This window comes from Etheostoma cragini, chromosome 22 (genome assembly GCF_013103735.1).
Source record: "Etheostoma cragini isolate CJK2018 chromosome 22, CSU_Ecrag_1.0, whole genome shotgun sequence".
Taxonomy (NCBI): Eukaryota; Metazoa; Chordata; class Actinopteri; order Perciformes; family Percidae; genus Etheostoma; species Etheostoma cragini.
Genome location: NC_048428.1, coordinates 7,129,782 through 7,147,187, shown reverse-complemented (window position 1 = coordinate 7,147,187; position 17,406 = coordinate 7,129,782). Strand labels below are relative to the sequence as shown.

The following is a 17,406-nucleotide window of genomic DNA, read 5'->3' as shown; positions in this document are numbered from 1 at the left end:
CCTGGTTTGGTGCGTTTTACGAAGGCCAAGCCTGGATGAAGTATTTTGGATAGATGTGCGTTCACGGCTTTCCAAGACAGATCGCAACCATATGCATTGTTCATACTTTATACAGGGTGAGCAGCATCTTCCTGTGGAAATAGAACACAAAACACATTATTTGTAAAAGTGAAACATGGCCACTGTAATGAAACATCAAGAGAAAGCGTGGCAGACAATCGTTGACCAACTGAATTAGCCTTAACATTTACAATGAAGGACCACTGCTCATCATCATGACCGTTGTAGACTAATCTTTGCCTGATAATATAATGTTACTCAGGGAATTTACCATGAAGATCAATTAGAATATGATGCACAAAGATCTCTTGCTCCCGCTCTCTAATGGGTTAAAATATAAATGTCCTAAGTCATTTTAACTTCCACTGCTTGCTTTCAATCCAAAGGGTACAGCTGTTCGTTTTTACAAATGACAAGTGACACATGAATGAATGGTTGAAGTTAAGAGCAGCAGTTCCTAAATGTATAGTTTTTTCAGCCATGTTGTTTTTCTTCTTTTTCACTGAGGCCGAGTTCCCTTCTTTACATGTTGTATGCTTTGCTCCCTCATATAGAGGACATAGAAAAGAAAGACACTGAAGAAATTTGAGTCTAAAATCTAGAAACTATAAAGAGAAATAAGTGATACATTTCACGCATACTGTAAACATGAATCTAACAAAGTATATTCATCTGTTATCCCCCCCCTCCAGCAAAATATAAGGTCAAAACCCAACCTGAATGTACTGCAGTCTACACTATATAGTTATTGGTTCAGTAACTAAGACTGCAATTTGGGAGGATTGTGAAATTAGGGTATGTTCTTAAAATGTTACAGTCCTCCCAAATTATAGTCTAGAATACAAAATAAATACAGAATAAGAAGAAGAATACAGACAAGAATAATTAACTCATATAATTTAAGATGCATTGGTCCACTATAGAAACACACATGTACAGCACTTTATACACAGGCCTTAGTAACAGACTTCATTTAGAACACATTTGGCAACTTTATCAGCCTTTTGATATTATCATATAATAACAACTGCTGTAACATATTCACCAAACTTCTGCAATCACAAAATGAATGGCAGTCTTCATAAAGATGCAATTTCATACTGCTTTTCAGCAAGCAAAGGGTGATTTCTAATTGACTTTAAAATTAAAGTTAACAATAGGCTTATTTTTTAGTGCTTTATGTTGTCTAGGTAATTATTACAATGAACGTTCAACAAATCAGTCACGTGAATAAAGTATCATTCATGTAAATTCATTCTAATTAATTCTTCAATCTAATAAGAGTAAAGGACAGTTTATGCTTAATCCTTCCAATATTGTGGCATACAATCTTGTTCATACAATCATTTGTTTGGCTTTATTTAAGAATACTGCAGATAATGAGCTTAAAAATAATCACAAGTGCGCTGAGGAATAGATGCAATTTTCTTTTATTTAATCATAGGGGGTTTAAATGCTTGCTTGAAATTAGTTTGGACATAGCCCCGGGTTAGAGAGATTTTAATTACTGATAAAATAATAAGCAGAAGTGATGATACTGAGTTAATGGTGACACCAACATCACCTTTTCAAAACTTCACACAGACAGCGTTCAGTGGCGTGGCCGTGGTGCGGTCACACTTCCTCTGTGACAGGCAGGCATCCCAGTGTTCTCTGTGCCCTGGGGACTGACTGACAGGCTGGATGCTGAAAGGCAAGGGAACTTTACTTCTATAGCACATTTAAGCAACATGGCAATTCAAAGTGTTTTACATAAAACATTGAAGAGCAGTTAAAAAGAGCTAGAAAAAAACAGGCTAACATAGAATGTACAAATACTAGAATGTTCAATAAGTCACAATGCAGTAGGGGTGGGAATCACCAGACACCTCCGGATACAATATCGTCATGATATTTATGCAATGATACAACATTATTGCAATTTTAAACATATTTCAAAAGTCTGCGACATGCAATATATAACCTGTTTTCGAAATTCAAATTTTCCCAATTTTTACATGACGTCCCTAAAAGAAAACATCTAAAATCTTCTAAAAAATAAACTTTTCTTTGTTCGTTTATCTTACTTCAATTTTACTGCAGTAACATGGGACAAACTTCAATGTTTCTATTTTTGTTATTTCCACTCTTTATTTTAACCCCAACCAGCCAGTCAGACTCCGCCTACCAAGAGCCTGGGTCTGACCGAGGTTTCTGCCTAAAAGGAAGTTTTTCCTCGCCACTGTCGCCATGTTGCTTGCTCTGGAGGAGACTACTAGAAATGTTGGGTCCTGTTAAATTCTGGAGTATGGTCTATCTGTATAGTGTCTTGAGATAACTCTTGTTATGAATTGATACTATAAATAAAACTGAATTGAATTGAATTGAAACTGACCAACACATATAGAATATATAACAAATGATAAAAGATCGATACTTGGAGCTTATGTATCGACATGGTATTGCCACTGAAAATATCATGATACTACGCTGTATCAATTTCCCCCCCACCACTATGGTGCAGTGTGAGAAAGGAACAATTATTTGATTTCATAGGTAGTAGGGACAGATTTGGGCGGTTGTGTAAAATCTTTTAAAGGAATAGGATAAGTAGGTGTGGAATTATGTTTACAACGGAAATTATAATTTTTTGTTATTATAAGGGTAATGTACCAAAAAGGGTACCCGTAAAGTAAATGGTACCCAACCCCACTCCCGGCGTACATTTTTGCAGACTACATGTCTCACGGGGCTGTGGAAGTGAACCCAGTTCTCTCCTTTCAGACAGCCCTGTGATAGGTTGCTCTCCTCCCTCTGCAGACGGTCCGTGGCATGTTAACCTTCAGTGATCGTTCTGTCCACGTCTGATTTACTGTCGTGCATTAAACCAACACAGTCATGTTACATTCCCGACAGTCATTGTGCCATTCCTCAGGCCTGGATTAATTGTCTACATGACATGTGACACACACATGCTACTTCTCTGCCTGTCAGGGCTGATACATGCAAATCCATGTTGTGTGTAATAATGTACTGCAGTAAATCCTTGGTGGCAGGCACTTTAACACGGTGTGTGTGTTCACAGTGTATTATTTAATGTCTGGGAGTATACGTCCAGGCACATTAGAGATTTTTGTAAATTTAAATGCTGTGCTATTGTATACCGATGGAAGAGAGTCACTTTCCACACTCCGCAAGGATAATGCTTGAAATACTAAAAGGTTTTGTGTGTTTATCCAAAGCCTGATAAGTCTCCTTCCTCTGTGTAATAGAGGCGTTGTCTGAAAACTACTAACCACACGTTTCATTCCAATGAAAACACACACCACTGTAGTTTATTTTGACTCAATCACATATTAGGGGTGTGGCGATATACCGGTATCTTACTTTAATATTGGTACAATACTTACAGAACATGATGTAAAAAATCCAACACTTCCCAAATCATTTCTTTTCAATCTGACTTTGTTTTCCTCCCTCTAAGCCTCACACATCGATTTTTTTTGTTTGTCAGTTCATCAGTTTCCGTTTCACCAATGTGATGACACATACAACCTCACAGAACGCTTTTTAACACTTTTTTAGAGTATCGCCAGAACACTGCAGCCTAGAGCTTAGAATGTATCCCTTTCAGAAGCTATGGTATGCAGCATGGAACATCAAAACACCAGGCGAGGAAAAACTTCCTTTTAGGCAGAAACCTCGGTCAGACCCAGGCTCTTGGTAACATTCAGCCCAACCTAGTCCGTACATCTGTGCTGTTTGGGCAACAACCAAAAAAATGAGTATAATGTTATGACTGGAATGAATAATGTGTAAATTATCCTTTGCTTAAAGATCCTTAAAGAAAATTAAAGATCAATTTGACTATAAATATGGCAGTAATATAGTAACCTTGACTTGGCCACGATAATTCGTCGTGAAAATCTGATATGATGACCGTCCCTATCCCACATTCACTGTCCTGCTGCCAGATAGAGCGCCAAATGTGGATTACTCTGCCATTTCCTTCTGTTTGAGTAATGTGAGTTGGAGCTTTGAGCCTGTTTGGAAATCATATTTGGATTTTGACATTTTGACTTGTCCTTCTCCTGCAGTTGATTTACTGTGTCTGTCCTGCAGGCCATCATGGAGGAGGCTGACCTGCTGAAGGAGAGGCTCCAGGCCATCACGGTAAGAACCAGTCCTGTTCTTCTGCTATTAATAAACAATAATAATCAATGTGTCGCATGTTGGGAGCGGATTTGCTGACTTTAACTACTCATGTGCTACATTCAGACTGCAGGCAAACGTGGCCCAAATGTACATGTGATGTAATGTTACAGCTCCGTTTTAGAAAAATAGCAAACAACTTTGTCTCTGCATCCACACCGAACTCTGTAGTGAATTTGCAGCTGTATGTGACTTAAGGTCCACCCGAAAAACAATCGCAACTAGGGCGGCACGATATGAGGAAGACATCTAATTGCGATTATTTTGACTGATAATTGCGGTATGATTTACGATTTTGGAGGGAATTACCATTTTAGTGATACTCATTCTCATCTCAGTCTCACTGAAAATTATTAAAATAAAAAATAATTTTTCTAGCAGGAAGCTACCGTAGTCCCGCGGTGGGTCCAACCTGGAGACCCAGACAGCGGTATCTAGGCCCCAGGCACTGGTGGGACGCTCCAGCCCCTGCCTGCCGGTGTCCTAACGCACAATATTGAAAAATACAATTGCAATATTTTTATTTCATGCAACATATATTTAGTTTTTACAAGATGACATTAATAGCTCTATTTGGAAAAAAAGAAATCATTCTTGACAACTAGGGTGATTTTGTAGGGGAGTGCATCTACATAGAAAATAAAAATAAAAAAGGAACTTTTCTTGTGTGAACCATTCTATGTTGAACTTTACAAACACCAAAGCAAGTAAGCACTCTGACTGCTCTTCTGAAGTGATTTTGGAGAGGGAAATTAGGTAGAAATACAATGGTTGACTCACATGACACCACTGTATTCATATAATACTATCAATCCAGGCTAAAATGAAGGATAGTAATAATGCATCTATTTTGCTTCTCCAAATTTCCTGTTGTGGTCCATTAGTGGGGCCAGCTTGTTTTTTTGATAAATTGATCCACATTGATTGTTATTGGGGGTTTGTTGTGCATGCTGACCTGCATGTCACACACTAGCAACACACTGTATCCAAGAATACTTCAGTCAGTGTGAATGATGTTATATCAGACTTAGGGCTGGCTAATAACTCAATATGATAATTAAAGGTCTTTCAAATAAAATCATATCGTGATTAATTCATATGTTAAGATATTGTGCCTAAAAAGATAATAAGCACCTACTAACTCCATATTCTCAGAAGATTTTGAGGGAATATCAATTTCAGAATTTCAGATTTGTTTTAACATGACACTGTTTGTGCACTTATCTAACCATAGTCAGTATACAGCTGGAAACAAATATTTCATTTTTCTGTATAGTTTCACTTGAAGCCATTATTGATGATTATGTGTCTAAAATCTTATTATAAAAAATAGTTTTTGTCAACCTGACAACAACGTCGCAATATCGATATTGAGGTATTTGAATATGGTGATGTCTGATTTTCTTCGTATCGCCCCGCCCTAAAAATATTTGGACATTTAATTTCTTATTATTACACACACAAACAAATGTACGCACACACACACACACACACACACACACACACACACACACACACACACACACACACACAGCTCTAGGAGGGTGGTGCCCTATTGCCCTTTATCAGCCAGCCTCCCCCGTGCCAGAGTCTCTGAGTTTGACAGTCAGATGCAGACAGAGACAGGGCTATAAATACCAGCTGACGTCATCAGGGAGATCCCCTTTCACTGGGACTTAGTGCCACTCTGATCCAAGACACAGAGGCTAACTTTAGCCTGCGGTGACCCCCCCACTCCCTCAGTGTGACATCAAGGAACACAGGGATTGTGTTTTGATGCTGAGTTAAAGCCATTAAGCAGTGTGTTTGTCTGTGATCATCCAATCAGGGCAAATATGCGGCCCTTATTAAATGAGTGTAAATGTCCAGCTGTCAATCTACCTTTATGTAAGATGAACTGTCTTTTGTGCTTATGTAGAAGTGCTCATCAGCAGGGAAAGTTTAAGTGGTTGCAGAGAACAGGTGGACGTGCACACACACAAACACACACACACACACACAGGTAGGGTCAGGACATAAAGGTTGTGGTGATTTTTAGCTATTCATGGCTGTCCAGCTGTCAGCTCATGGTTGAAGTTGAAGAGTCAGCGCGACAGGACAACAGATGGAATAGTTTCCAAGCTGCAAATTGTACACATGATTTAAACACGTTTGATTTGCCCCCACAGGACAAAAGACGAATCCAGGAGAACATCGCCAAGAAAAGGAGACAGATCGAAGAGGAGAAACTAAAACTCCAATATATAAAGGTAGTATTTTACTGTGACAACAACAAGAAAACTTAATATCCGAGAGAACTCATATTGCACCAAATGTTTGAAATGTGTGGTTCTAAAATCTTATTATAGAAATATATCTGTAGCAGAAACTGAACGGAGACTGTGAAAACTCCCAGGAGGAGCTCTGGAATGAAGTTGTTGTGATTTAATTCACTAGCTAGTGTTGGCCAATAACCCCGCAACAATCTCCGGGTCATTTCTGTACAAACTCAGACACAACCTGAAGCAAGGACAGGCATTCACTTCACAAGTATTAACTGGAGTCTCTCTGCATCAGCATTACATAACTTTGTAATATTGATCCTAATCTACACCTTTTATTACTGGCACTATCAACCTCTTCTGTCACCTTGCATGGCAGCTGGATGTTCGCGAAATCACGAGATCACACTGAAATCACTGGTTTATGTGATTGCACAAAAAGTCCATCTTGCTTCAAGTAATGGTTTTCTCACTTGTAACAGGGTGCTTATTGGTCCAAACCACCATCAGTGTCCTGTAAGCTACGGGAGTGGTTTAGGTGTGTGTGACGACACGGAGAAGCTACGGTTCGTTCAAATGAACAATGCCCTGCTAGCATAGATGCTGCAATAGCATCAGTCTCCTGTCCAATATATTAGCTTTAAAAAAATTGCTGTTAATGAGCTGTGAAAACGTCAATTTACTGTTGTGGCCTGTATATCGGTAGTAAAAGAAACATAGACACTTTATGATCCATTTCTGTGTATAAGGGCCACACACAACTCACATAAAAAATATAAATAGTAGACTCCGCGGAGCCGGCCCACTATGCTGCTCTCTGTCCAGTGTCACCGGTTTCATAGATATTAGTGGAAGCATCGTGTTGGAACGTCCAACTGAGCTGTCCCACTGTAACTGTAGTTTAAAAAAAATTATTAAAAATACAAATCATAATTCCAAGTGGCTTAGGCCTGCTGGGGGGCAATTTAGGGCCGGTGGGCCATACTGCTCGGATTTTTCAGTTTGTCAGATAGTCGGTAAATTTCTGTCAGGATTCCCTAAGAACGTAGTCTGGCTTAACAAATGTACATTAGGATAAAGCATGCGTCCCTGCCACGCCTGATGTACCTCTGCTCATGCTATCTCTGTTGCCATGGCTTTACACCGCCTAGGACAGTTGTGATTGGTGTAAAGAAATACTAAAAAGCCAGTGTTTTCCCCCCTATCCCAGAATACTGTACATACTGTAGGTGTAGCCAGACCACACTCCAGGAATGACACAGTGAATCTGTGGAATATGTGTGAGTCTGTGTGAAAGTGTAACACCTTATAAATGGTGATACTGTACTAAATGAAAGATTGAAACTAAAATTAGCAGAGCTGTGCAAAAGGCATTTGAAGCTTCTTGTATTCAGCGTGGTGTGCAAAGGCGGCCTGGGAGACTGTGAGCGGAGGGTCTGAGCGCCAGATCCAAATCCAAGATTTAGTATGCAACCACATTGGAATAATTGGCTACAATAGGGAAGAAGATTGCTCTGACCGCAATCAATATGAAAGACCAGAGGGTTGCCGGCAACCATGCGCGGCGCCCGTGAGCGACGCCGTGAGCGCACGGGCGGCGCCCACAGGCCCCGACCGCACTAAATGCAAGAAGCTTGAAACCCGTTTAGCTCTGCTCTCAGTGTAAAGACCATTTCACAGATGTAAACCTAAACATCCCAACTAGCCCCAAGTTGATGTCCTGTTGCAATGTATGTGAATGCCAACAACTAACAGGAAGCTATAAATGGGCCAGGCTGTTGCTTAGCAATAGAATCCTATTGAAATGGTCTTCAGCAAACTCTGAGGGCATCTAGTGGGAAGGTGGGGAATGACAAGGTCATGAAAATAATGTCATAAACTCCTTCATGGAAAAAAAAGAATATAACTCTAAATACTGCAGTGCCTGTGTTTGACTGGCAGAAGAAAGCCCTGAGGGAGCAGTGGCTGATGGATGGTCTGAGTAAGCAGTCGGAGGAGGAACAGGAGGCCATGAGGCTTCAGGCTGAGGAAGAACAGCAGCAGAGTGATCACCTGCAGAGTAACATCCTCAGGTAACTTGAAGACTGCAGTACATCCCACAGAACATCCCACACACAGCCGGCAGAGAGCTGGCACAACTAACAGATCATGTGGGTGAAGGCATCTATATTTTGGTTGAGGTGCACTGCTGCGTCAGTGATCCCAGTGGAGATAATCAGTTGCTGCAGAAGCAAATAGTCACAGACTTTTGAGCTATTGATTTGAGCCTCAAATCAAGCCCCATTTCTGTCGTTCCAGGAGTTGTTTTGCTCTGTTAAACTGAAATCTCACCATAGAATTGGAAAAAAAAGTAAAAATTCATTCATAAGCAAATACATTTTAGCTAATATTAACTACTAAAAAATAGAACGCTCCAACGGTGTCATTTTATTACTTATTAACTCTGCCCTTATTACAAGGGCAGAGTTGTTGTTTTTAAAGTAAAATAAAGTAAAAGTGAAAAAAACACATCTATATACACTTAATTTAATTTGTCATTTTTTTCTCCATCATAACGCAATGAGATAATTTAATAGGCACTGAGGCAATCTGTTTCTAATTATGAATTGCAGATAGACGTTTGGAATTTCTAAGAAGGCTACTGTCAAATACAACATGTTGCTAAACAGAGGTAAAAGCCGGGAAAGAAATCCCTAAACATAGGCTTTTAAAAATGGAAGGATTTGAGTTACTGGGGACAAAAGATCTAAGATGTGTAATTGCCTGACAGGGTTACGCATTACCTAACTATTAACTACTACCTATACTTCTGTACAAAGCCATGTTTTAAATTGGAAATATGTTTACAATCAAATACAGCAAAACTACCCATGATGCTATGTTTAGGCCAAGCGAGCTTTGAAGCAGTTGTGTTGTGCTTGCTTTGTTAAAAGCCATTCAAATACTCGCCAGCTGCTGCAGTGAGTTAAGAACTGCTGAAATTGCTACCCAGCTGGTTTGGGTAATCAACACTGTCCAATACTCTGTTGTACAGAATAGAGAAGGAGATCGAGGCCTTGGAAACCCAGGAGCTCAACATCTCTGCCAATGAAGAAGTCGTTCTGAAACGATTAAAAGAGGTTGAGAGGACGGCCGAGGACATTATCAAGGTAAGGTTCACATCAACTGACTGCCTTTTAATGCTGCGCTTGCTTCACTCTTCACTTACACTGCTGCTGTGCTGCTCGCTGATTACGTCTGCTGCATCATCTCGAGGCAATGAATCATGATGCTATCTAATAATCCTTTAGCTTTTAACAATATTTGCTGATTGCTGATGTGAGAATACACATTTGGCTGTATGTTTGAAAAGTTGCTCCTAACAGCCATTCTTCACTGAATGAACTAGTATGTGCTGTGTTCCGGTTTTGTTCTGTCAACAACACGCCATACCACGCCGGCAGTGTCTCGGAAGCGTAGAGTCTTGCTGCCTGACTCGCAGATTATATTGTCTCTACATTTATCAAGCTAGTATCAACTGGACCTTCCACTCCAAGCATTCCTACAGTGTCTCCATGTCTTCTCGTTCCTGGCGTTCTCCTGATAAAAAGAATCTGTGATGTTTTTCAGCTCCGAGATGAATCTCTCGTCTTCCGTAGTGTTGTAGAGAAGACGTAAATCATATTGGGGGGGGTGTATTTTGGTAAACTGACTGGATGTTTCACTTGCCGCCCGGTTGGTGGAGAATACCGGTAATAGATGTGTTGGTGAAGCATTTTAGAAACGCAGTCAATTTAATGAGCATGTCTTATGCACATTCTTAGGTGGCACGTTAGAAAAGTTGAATGGAAAAGGTAAAAATGTAATAGAACTTATTGAATTTTGTCTTTTTTTGCCATTGTTGAAAAAGAGTGTATGAAAACGCCTTTGTCAAATGAGTAATTGTAGAGAAATGATTGGGTGTTTCCCGCTGTCGACTTCTTCCGAGATATTCACATGATGTGTCCTCATCTCCGGGCAGCAGGAATATACAACTGTGACATGAAAGAACAATGCTAACTTGCCCAGTTGAACCAAATTCCACATGGAGCAGGATCATTGACAGAGACATTGAGTTTTATAAGTCAGACAACGTGAATTTAAAAGGAGGAACTGGGTGGATGTGGGTTTGCAAGCAATGCAGCAAGGTATCCTGGGAAAATCAGTTTAAATAGAACTTGCTATTTGGAAATCCAATCAAAAGAGGGACTCAGCTGAGCCATCAGCTGGTGGGCCGGCTCAGGAACAGCTATGAGCTGAGACTCCAAGACCTGCCACAACTTACGCCATGCTTCATTAGTTGTAAACCATACTACCTAATTCTTTTTTTGCAATATTTACATAAAATTTGCTTGACAATTGAATGTGAACAGCTACCGAAGCAGAAAACACTGTGCACTTAAAAGTTGTTTAACTTCTCTGATGAATATGTTCCCTCTCGCTGATCAAAGTCGCATCACTGCGTTCAGTCACGACCTTTGTTATTTCGTCTCAAGGAATTAACAGCTGTGGAAAAACTCTTCAATCCTTGATAGTCCTCACATGTTCCGGTTATGTGAACTGGCAGCTCCAACGGCCTGTAGTTGTGTGAATGTTAGAGTGAATGGTTGACTTTCTGTAGGTGTTACTGGGAGATTAAACTGAAAAAAAAGCACTGCGACCAAAACAAATGCAAGTGGCCGTTTTGGTAGCTGCCCTGTTGCTTCAGGTACAGAGACAGGGAAAGGTGATCGAGGTTTCTAATGCTTTTAGACAAAGCTGTAGTCAAGTCTGCCTTCTGTCAAGTCCAAGACAAGTCCAAGACCAGGACTAGTCGAGACTGAGTCAGTAACCGAGTCCAAATAAGAGACGGGCATGCCTGAGACAGGGAAAAAAAAACTCTTCAAGACTCACTTGCCTGTTCATAATTTATGTGATGTGAGAGACAGTATATCTGTGACAACACTGTAGGATCAAGTTTGTGGGTTATAGGAGGTAGAATTTGGGTTTTTAAACAGATGTGAAAAGATTCTAGCACTTTCTGTGAATATACCAAACTGATTTCTAACCAAATCATCATTGTTTTCTACTCACGGCATGCTGCCTGTGGCTCTCCCTCTAATCTGTGCTCGTTTTCTAGCAAGAAGCTCTCACTGGGGACTGTGTGGGTGTGCTTTGGCTCACAAGAGGCTGCTTTGAGTGAATAAGGTGGCAGGTAAATGGATTTCTCACATGGTGGGCATGCAGTGCATGAGGACTAATATGCATAATTTGCTTTCTGGTTGCTGTCTGTACTGGAAGACAAATAGCGTGTCTCAATTCGGATACTTCTGTGAATGCACTTACATGTAGTACACTATGTACTCACTTGTGTCAGTGTGTACTTCAACAGGGTAATGTGGTCTCGATCAAATCTCGTAAGGTCGTTATGCGCTGACTGGAAATGACTCTTGTTTTTCTTCTGTTTAACGCTATAGGGCTTAGTTTCTGTTGCCCCCCCATGAGGAAATCTATGTAATGACAACAAAACTGTCCATGCATCCACATTACACAAGCCTTCTGTGATCGTGCATCCCCCCTACTCCCCACGGTTCCTTGTAACAAAGGAGGATATAAAAAGGAAGGATTAAAAAACATGATGGAGGTAATTATCTTTGATGGATCTTCTGCGCGGGAAAGTCAGCGGACGCCACAATCCTCTGAACACAGCCATGCTGAGAAATCCAGAGAGAGTTGTGTGGAGCTGATACTTTTAATTGGCTTTTGGCAATGGATAAAAATCTAACGCACATTCATTAAATGTAAAAAAAGCTATGCAATAAAGCTTTATTGGTAAATGGCTGCCAGGCGCAGCATTGCAGTCACCTATTGAAGTTACGGGAGTGTTGTCATATTGAGTGACATGAATATACTAAATTACAATTGTACAGTTTGTGTTTTTGGCCTTTCAATAACGACCAGAGCAGCTTTCTCGCCCGCCACGTTCACAAGTTATGAAAATACATTGGTGGTCCCGTAGCTTCCGGGACGGCAGCCGTTGAGTGCAAATAGTGTCCAGCGATCCACAACTCAACGGGTTGACCACTGTGAGTGCAGCAACCGGGTACTCTTAGCGTGGTGCAGTTGGCCGCACTTCGCCAGTGGAAAAGCACTGTGTACTCAAAGTAGCACAGAAGTACAGAGGTGCACGGTTTGAGACACAGCACGGGTGAAATGACAGTGAATTGCTGATGCACCGTGATTCTGTAGCAGCTGTGATGTTGTTCTCGTGCTTCTCTCACCACTTTGACCCCTGACTACTCTGTCTTCACGTGTAGGAGCTAAACGCAGAGTTCCAGGCAGGTAAACACTTTTGTAGCATTTGGATGTGTTGTGATTCTGTTTTTCACGTCTCTGACTATAGGGTGTATTAACACACATTAGATCGGGCATTATTTGTCATGTTATTAAGCTAAGACAATGAATGTTAGTGATTTAAATAGACATAATGTTTAATTTATCGTTGAAATAGCCAACTAACCTATTTAACCTGTAGCTCTTACACTTTATCATTCAGACACTGGCAGCAATGACTGGTACAGATCACGATTTTATTGACTTAAATAATGTGTTGTTTTGTGAGTCAACTGAAATCCAGGACTTTGTTATCTTGAAATAACAGTTCGTTATTTTCTGATGAAATACCAACATAAGGATTGGAATATTTTGTCATCTGAAACACATCAGAACCAATATTTAGTGATTACAATTAAAGTGATCGGAGAGATTATTTTTCTCAAGAAGTCAGACTGGACACAAAGAACACATCCCTAGATTAATAATTGTGCTATAAAGGTTATACCTGCGTTGCTTTTTCCTGCTGGAATGCACAACATTTAACCAAACAAAGATTCATTCATTCATCATTTCTCCAAAAAGCATTTGGTATTCAAAAGTGTCTGGAGAGGATTCAGCTTCACTACACTCTGAAAACAATGCATCAACATTCACAAGCGCACTCATGATTCTGAAATGTAAGATTGTGTTTAACATAAAAATAACCTATAATTATGCCTGACAATAATCAGAATTTGTCTAAATAAATCACAATATGTACTAGAATTAGCTCTTTGAAATCTGACAATGCCAGAAATGGAATCAGCATCTTCGGAAACCTCTAAAACCACTCACAGATTGTAGAAATTGGCCATAGAGTGCAAAATATGTGGTCAAAATGGACGTTTAAGCTAATAATACTAATTATGATTATGCAAATTGCTCAACATATGCAAATTAGCATCCAGCAGTTTATGAATACTGGGGAACCGTACTTCACATTTCTGCAATAAAACCTTGGTGTACTCAACATTTCCGGGTTCACCTAATTGGCTACTAGACTATTGTGTGGGTGGCCTTTATAATTGCCTTCAGTTGCAATTGATGTTTCTAAAATCTTTCAATTACTTAAAAAATGGTTTATACTTTAGAAGTGAACTGTACCTCTAAAGTACCCTAATCCTGCATTTTGAATTATGTGTAATTATACCACCAGTGAGGTGTATATATATAAATATATAATATATTGTATTATTTCAAAATAAAGTTGTGATGTTTGCTGAGTTGCTGTGTTAATGTGTATATGTATAACCTAATATTTGATGTCAATAAAACTAATGATAAAATAGCATATGTTATACCATTACTAACAATAGGTCAGTTCATTTAATGACATATTATTGTTTGTTTTCAGTAAAACAACTTTTAATACATGCATATATATAATACACATGTATACATATAATACACTATACATGTAAAAGTTGCTAATGTTGGTTATTAGAACGTGTTACTGATGATCTTTTAGTAAACACAGCTTTTCTTTGCGTTTATAGTGTGTTCTTATATTTCAGTGGTGAGATTTGTCTCCTCAGATGTGACACATCATGCCCCCTCACCATTCCCAGATATCCCATCATTCATCCCGCTGACTCCAAGAAAAGAGCCTCCATTACGTCAGCCTTCCAGTGAAGAACCAAAGAAAGGTATAGGCAGACAAGGCATGGTGTTACTACTGCATATGCTGAAATCCCCTTCTGCTTTGCTGAATGTTCGACTGTCAGGAGTGGTCAGTGTTTCCCCCAGTGGATTGTAAACCAGGCCACACACCAGGCCTAAATTTCCCCTCACCAGGCTTAAGCCACTGGGTGGGGGGGTTGAATGTATTTTTAAGACGTAGTTATAGCGGGGCGGCTCGTAGTAGTCATATTTTCACATCTCTAGTTAGCTCATAGCACTTAAAGGTCCCATGATATGGTATTCTTTGGATGTTTTTACATGGACCTTAGTGGTCCCCTAATACTGTATCTGAAGTCTCTTTAATATAGACCTTAGTGGTCCCCTAATACCAAATCTAAAGTCTCTTTTACATAGACCTTTGTGGTCCCCTAATACTGTATCTGAAGTCTCTTTTATATAGAGCTTAGTGGTCCCCTAATACCAAATCTAAAGTCTCTTTTACATAGACCTTAGTGGTCCCCTAATACTGTATCTGGAGTCTCTTATAAAGACTTTAGTGGTCCCCTAATACTGTATCTGAAGTCTCTTTTATAGAGACCTTAGTGGTCCCCTAATGCTGTATCTGAAGTCTCTTTTATAAAGACTTTAGTGGTCCCCTAATACTGTATCTGAAGTCTCTTTTATATAAACCTTAGTGGTCCCTTAATACTGTATCTGAAGTCTCTTTTATATAGATCTTAGTGGTCCCCTAATACAATATCTAAAGTCTCTTTCCTAAAATTCAGCCTTGGTGCAGAATTACAGCCACTAGAGCCAGTCCTACAATGAGCTTTCCTTAGTATGTGCCATTTCGTAGTCTGTAGCTTTTGAGAAGGGTTGGGGGGAAAGGTGGAGGATGTGTAACTTCTTCACAATAAAAGCCTCCGTTATTTTGGTATTTGAATGTTTTTATTATGAAGCAGCAAAATCCGTAAATGTTGGGGATTCATTAGCAGTAACGTAACGCGACTTCACTGTGCATCATTGTTACTTAGCAACAGGACTCTTTGACAAAAGCTGTCCAATCTGTTACAAGGAATGTTTTACAATCCACCCGCCACTGTGGCTGGTATACAAGGCAAAGTCACCCGCCACTTTGAAAGAGTACCCGCCATTGGCTGTTGGCAGATGCAAATTTCCTGCATGCTGGTATCTGTTAAAAACATGATAAGACGAGTGGGACAGGTATTATAGATTCTACACTGTGGACAGAGAACCTCAGCTCCGTGGTTATGAAGACATTCATAATTCTTTTTAGGCAAAGCTGTCAGGTTAAAACGGGCTGCTCTGACTGAAAATGCCTCGCTGTTTCAGCATTTTAAAAGCTGTAATTTTACATTTCACCAGGATGCAAATTAGATTCCACTGTGAGGGGAACTGAACACTGACTCCATCAGAGGTTTTCACTGCAAGGAAAAGACTGGAGCACTCTGACTGAGTGCAGCCCTCAAGAATGCAACGGAGTTACGTTTTGACGCCACTGTGTCTTTATCAAAGTCCAAACGGACAGAAAATTGCTCTCCGAGCAATACATCATGTGTCTTTTTAAGAACATTTATTTCATACACCATCAAAATCACAACCAAAAAAGCGAGGCAAGCGCTCGCCTTAGACATTTTTTTTGAGACAAATTTTTAGTTGAGATGTAAGTATAGGATTTACCCTTTTAATAAGACATAGTAGGGCAACCTAGGATTTGTCTTACAAATACAATACAAGAGGATGAATGGGATTTAAAATCTATTTGGTAATGAATTCAAGAGTGGGTTGAAGGTGAATTAAAATGAGGACAAAAAGTGCATGTCTCGTGCATGAAATAGATATGCAATGGCTCCTCTACAAAACTCAGTTTCCTGGGTGAAAGTCCTGTGTTGTTAGACTCATCCACCAACCTGCCTCCAACCTGCCTCCTTACACTGGCAGCACAATGGCTCAGCGGTTAGCACTTCACAGCAAGTTGGCACTGCAGAGTTCAATCCCCGGTCTAGGGCAGGGTCTGTCTGTGTGGAGTTTGTTGGAGCATGTTCTCCCCGTGTTCACGTGGGTTTCGTCTAAGTGCTCCGGGTTCCTTTTTCCATAAAAGACATGCATGCTAGTTACTGTAACTATGCAGACAGTTACTAGCCATCTGGCTAACACTGGACCTTTACAAAAATGTTGATTAATGTGCATTAGCCTAATCAAATAAATAACTCCTACCCACGGATATTTAGTCTTCACACTCCGTGATGTTACTGCTTCCCATGCAGACTGAGACAGGCTCCCTGCTCCCCTCGCCAGGGCCACATCACTACCTGGATGTGTGATGGCTGACGGCAGCCAAGCAGCGCCCAATTGAACGGTGCTTAAAGTTAGATAAAGTTTGGAAAGAAAAATACCGGGAAACCAAGCAATCGGCCAGTTCCAAACAGGCACTGCACTAGTATCATCAATTATAGTTCTTCAGCAAGGCCAACTGGTTTAACTGTGTTAAGAGGATGAAGCAGGCACTGACTATTTTGTGTGAAAAAGACTTGGGTCCGCGTTGGCATTTTCTTGTCGTTTTTACAGAGACTTCTGTCTACTGTGAAACACCTCAACACTACACTGCAATAAACTGATAAATCCTTTCAAGCTCACTTTTCTGAGCAAACACATAAATGCATAACAGCCAACATTTTGGTAAGACATGAGACAAATAGCCCAGCTGTCTTGATCATTTTTACTGATGCTACATTGTCTGGAAGACACATGGGGAAAACTCCCCACCTAGATCTATCCTGCCATCCGCTTGATGTAGACATAACTCCGTAGTGAAGCTTTTCTGTGACGTTTTGGAAAGGCATAAACCGTAATTTGTGTGTACGTTGCAGTTTTGTGTTCA

General features: G+C 40.1%; 1 protein-coding gene across 1 annotated transcript in view; it reads left to right on the top strand.

The window, feature by feature from the left end:
* Window positions 1-17,406, top strand: part of LOC117938112 (palmdelphin-like) — a 32,738-nt gene that overhangs the window by 13,222 nt on the left and 2,110 nt on the right. Inside the window, exons 2-7 of the mRNA XM_034862506.1 lie at window positions 4,162-4,212; window positions 6,420-6,500; window positions 8,454-8,584; window positions 9,547-9,661; window positions 12,827-12,851; window positions 14,420-14,530. Of these exons, the coding sequence (XP_034718397.1) occupies window positions 4,168-4,212; window positions 6,420-6,500; window positions 8,454-8,584; window positions 9,547-9,661; window positions 12,827-12,851; window positions 14,420-14,530 (508 nt within the window). The 5' untranslated portion in view covers window positions 4,162-4,167. The remainder of the gene's footprint in view (window positions 1-4,161; window positions 4,213-6,419; window positions 6,501-8,453; window positions 8,585-9,546; window positions 9,662-12,826; window positions 12,852-14,419; window positions 14,531-17,406) is intronic.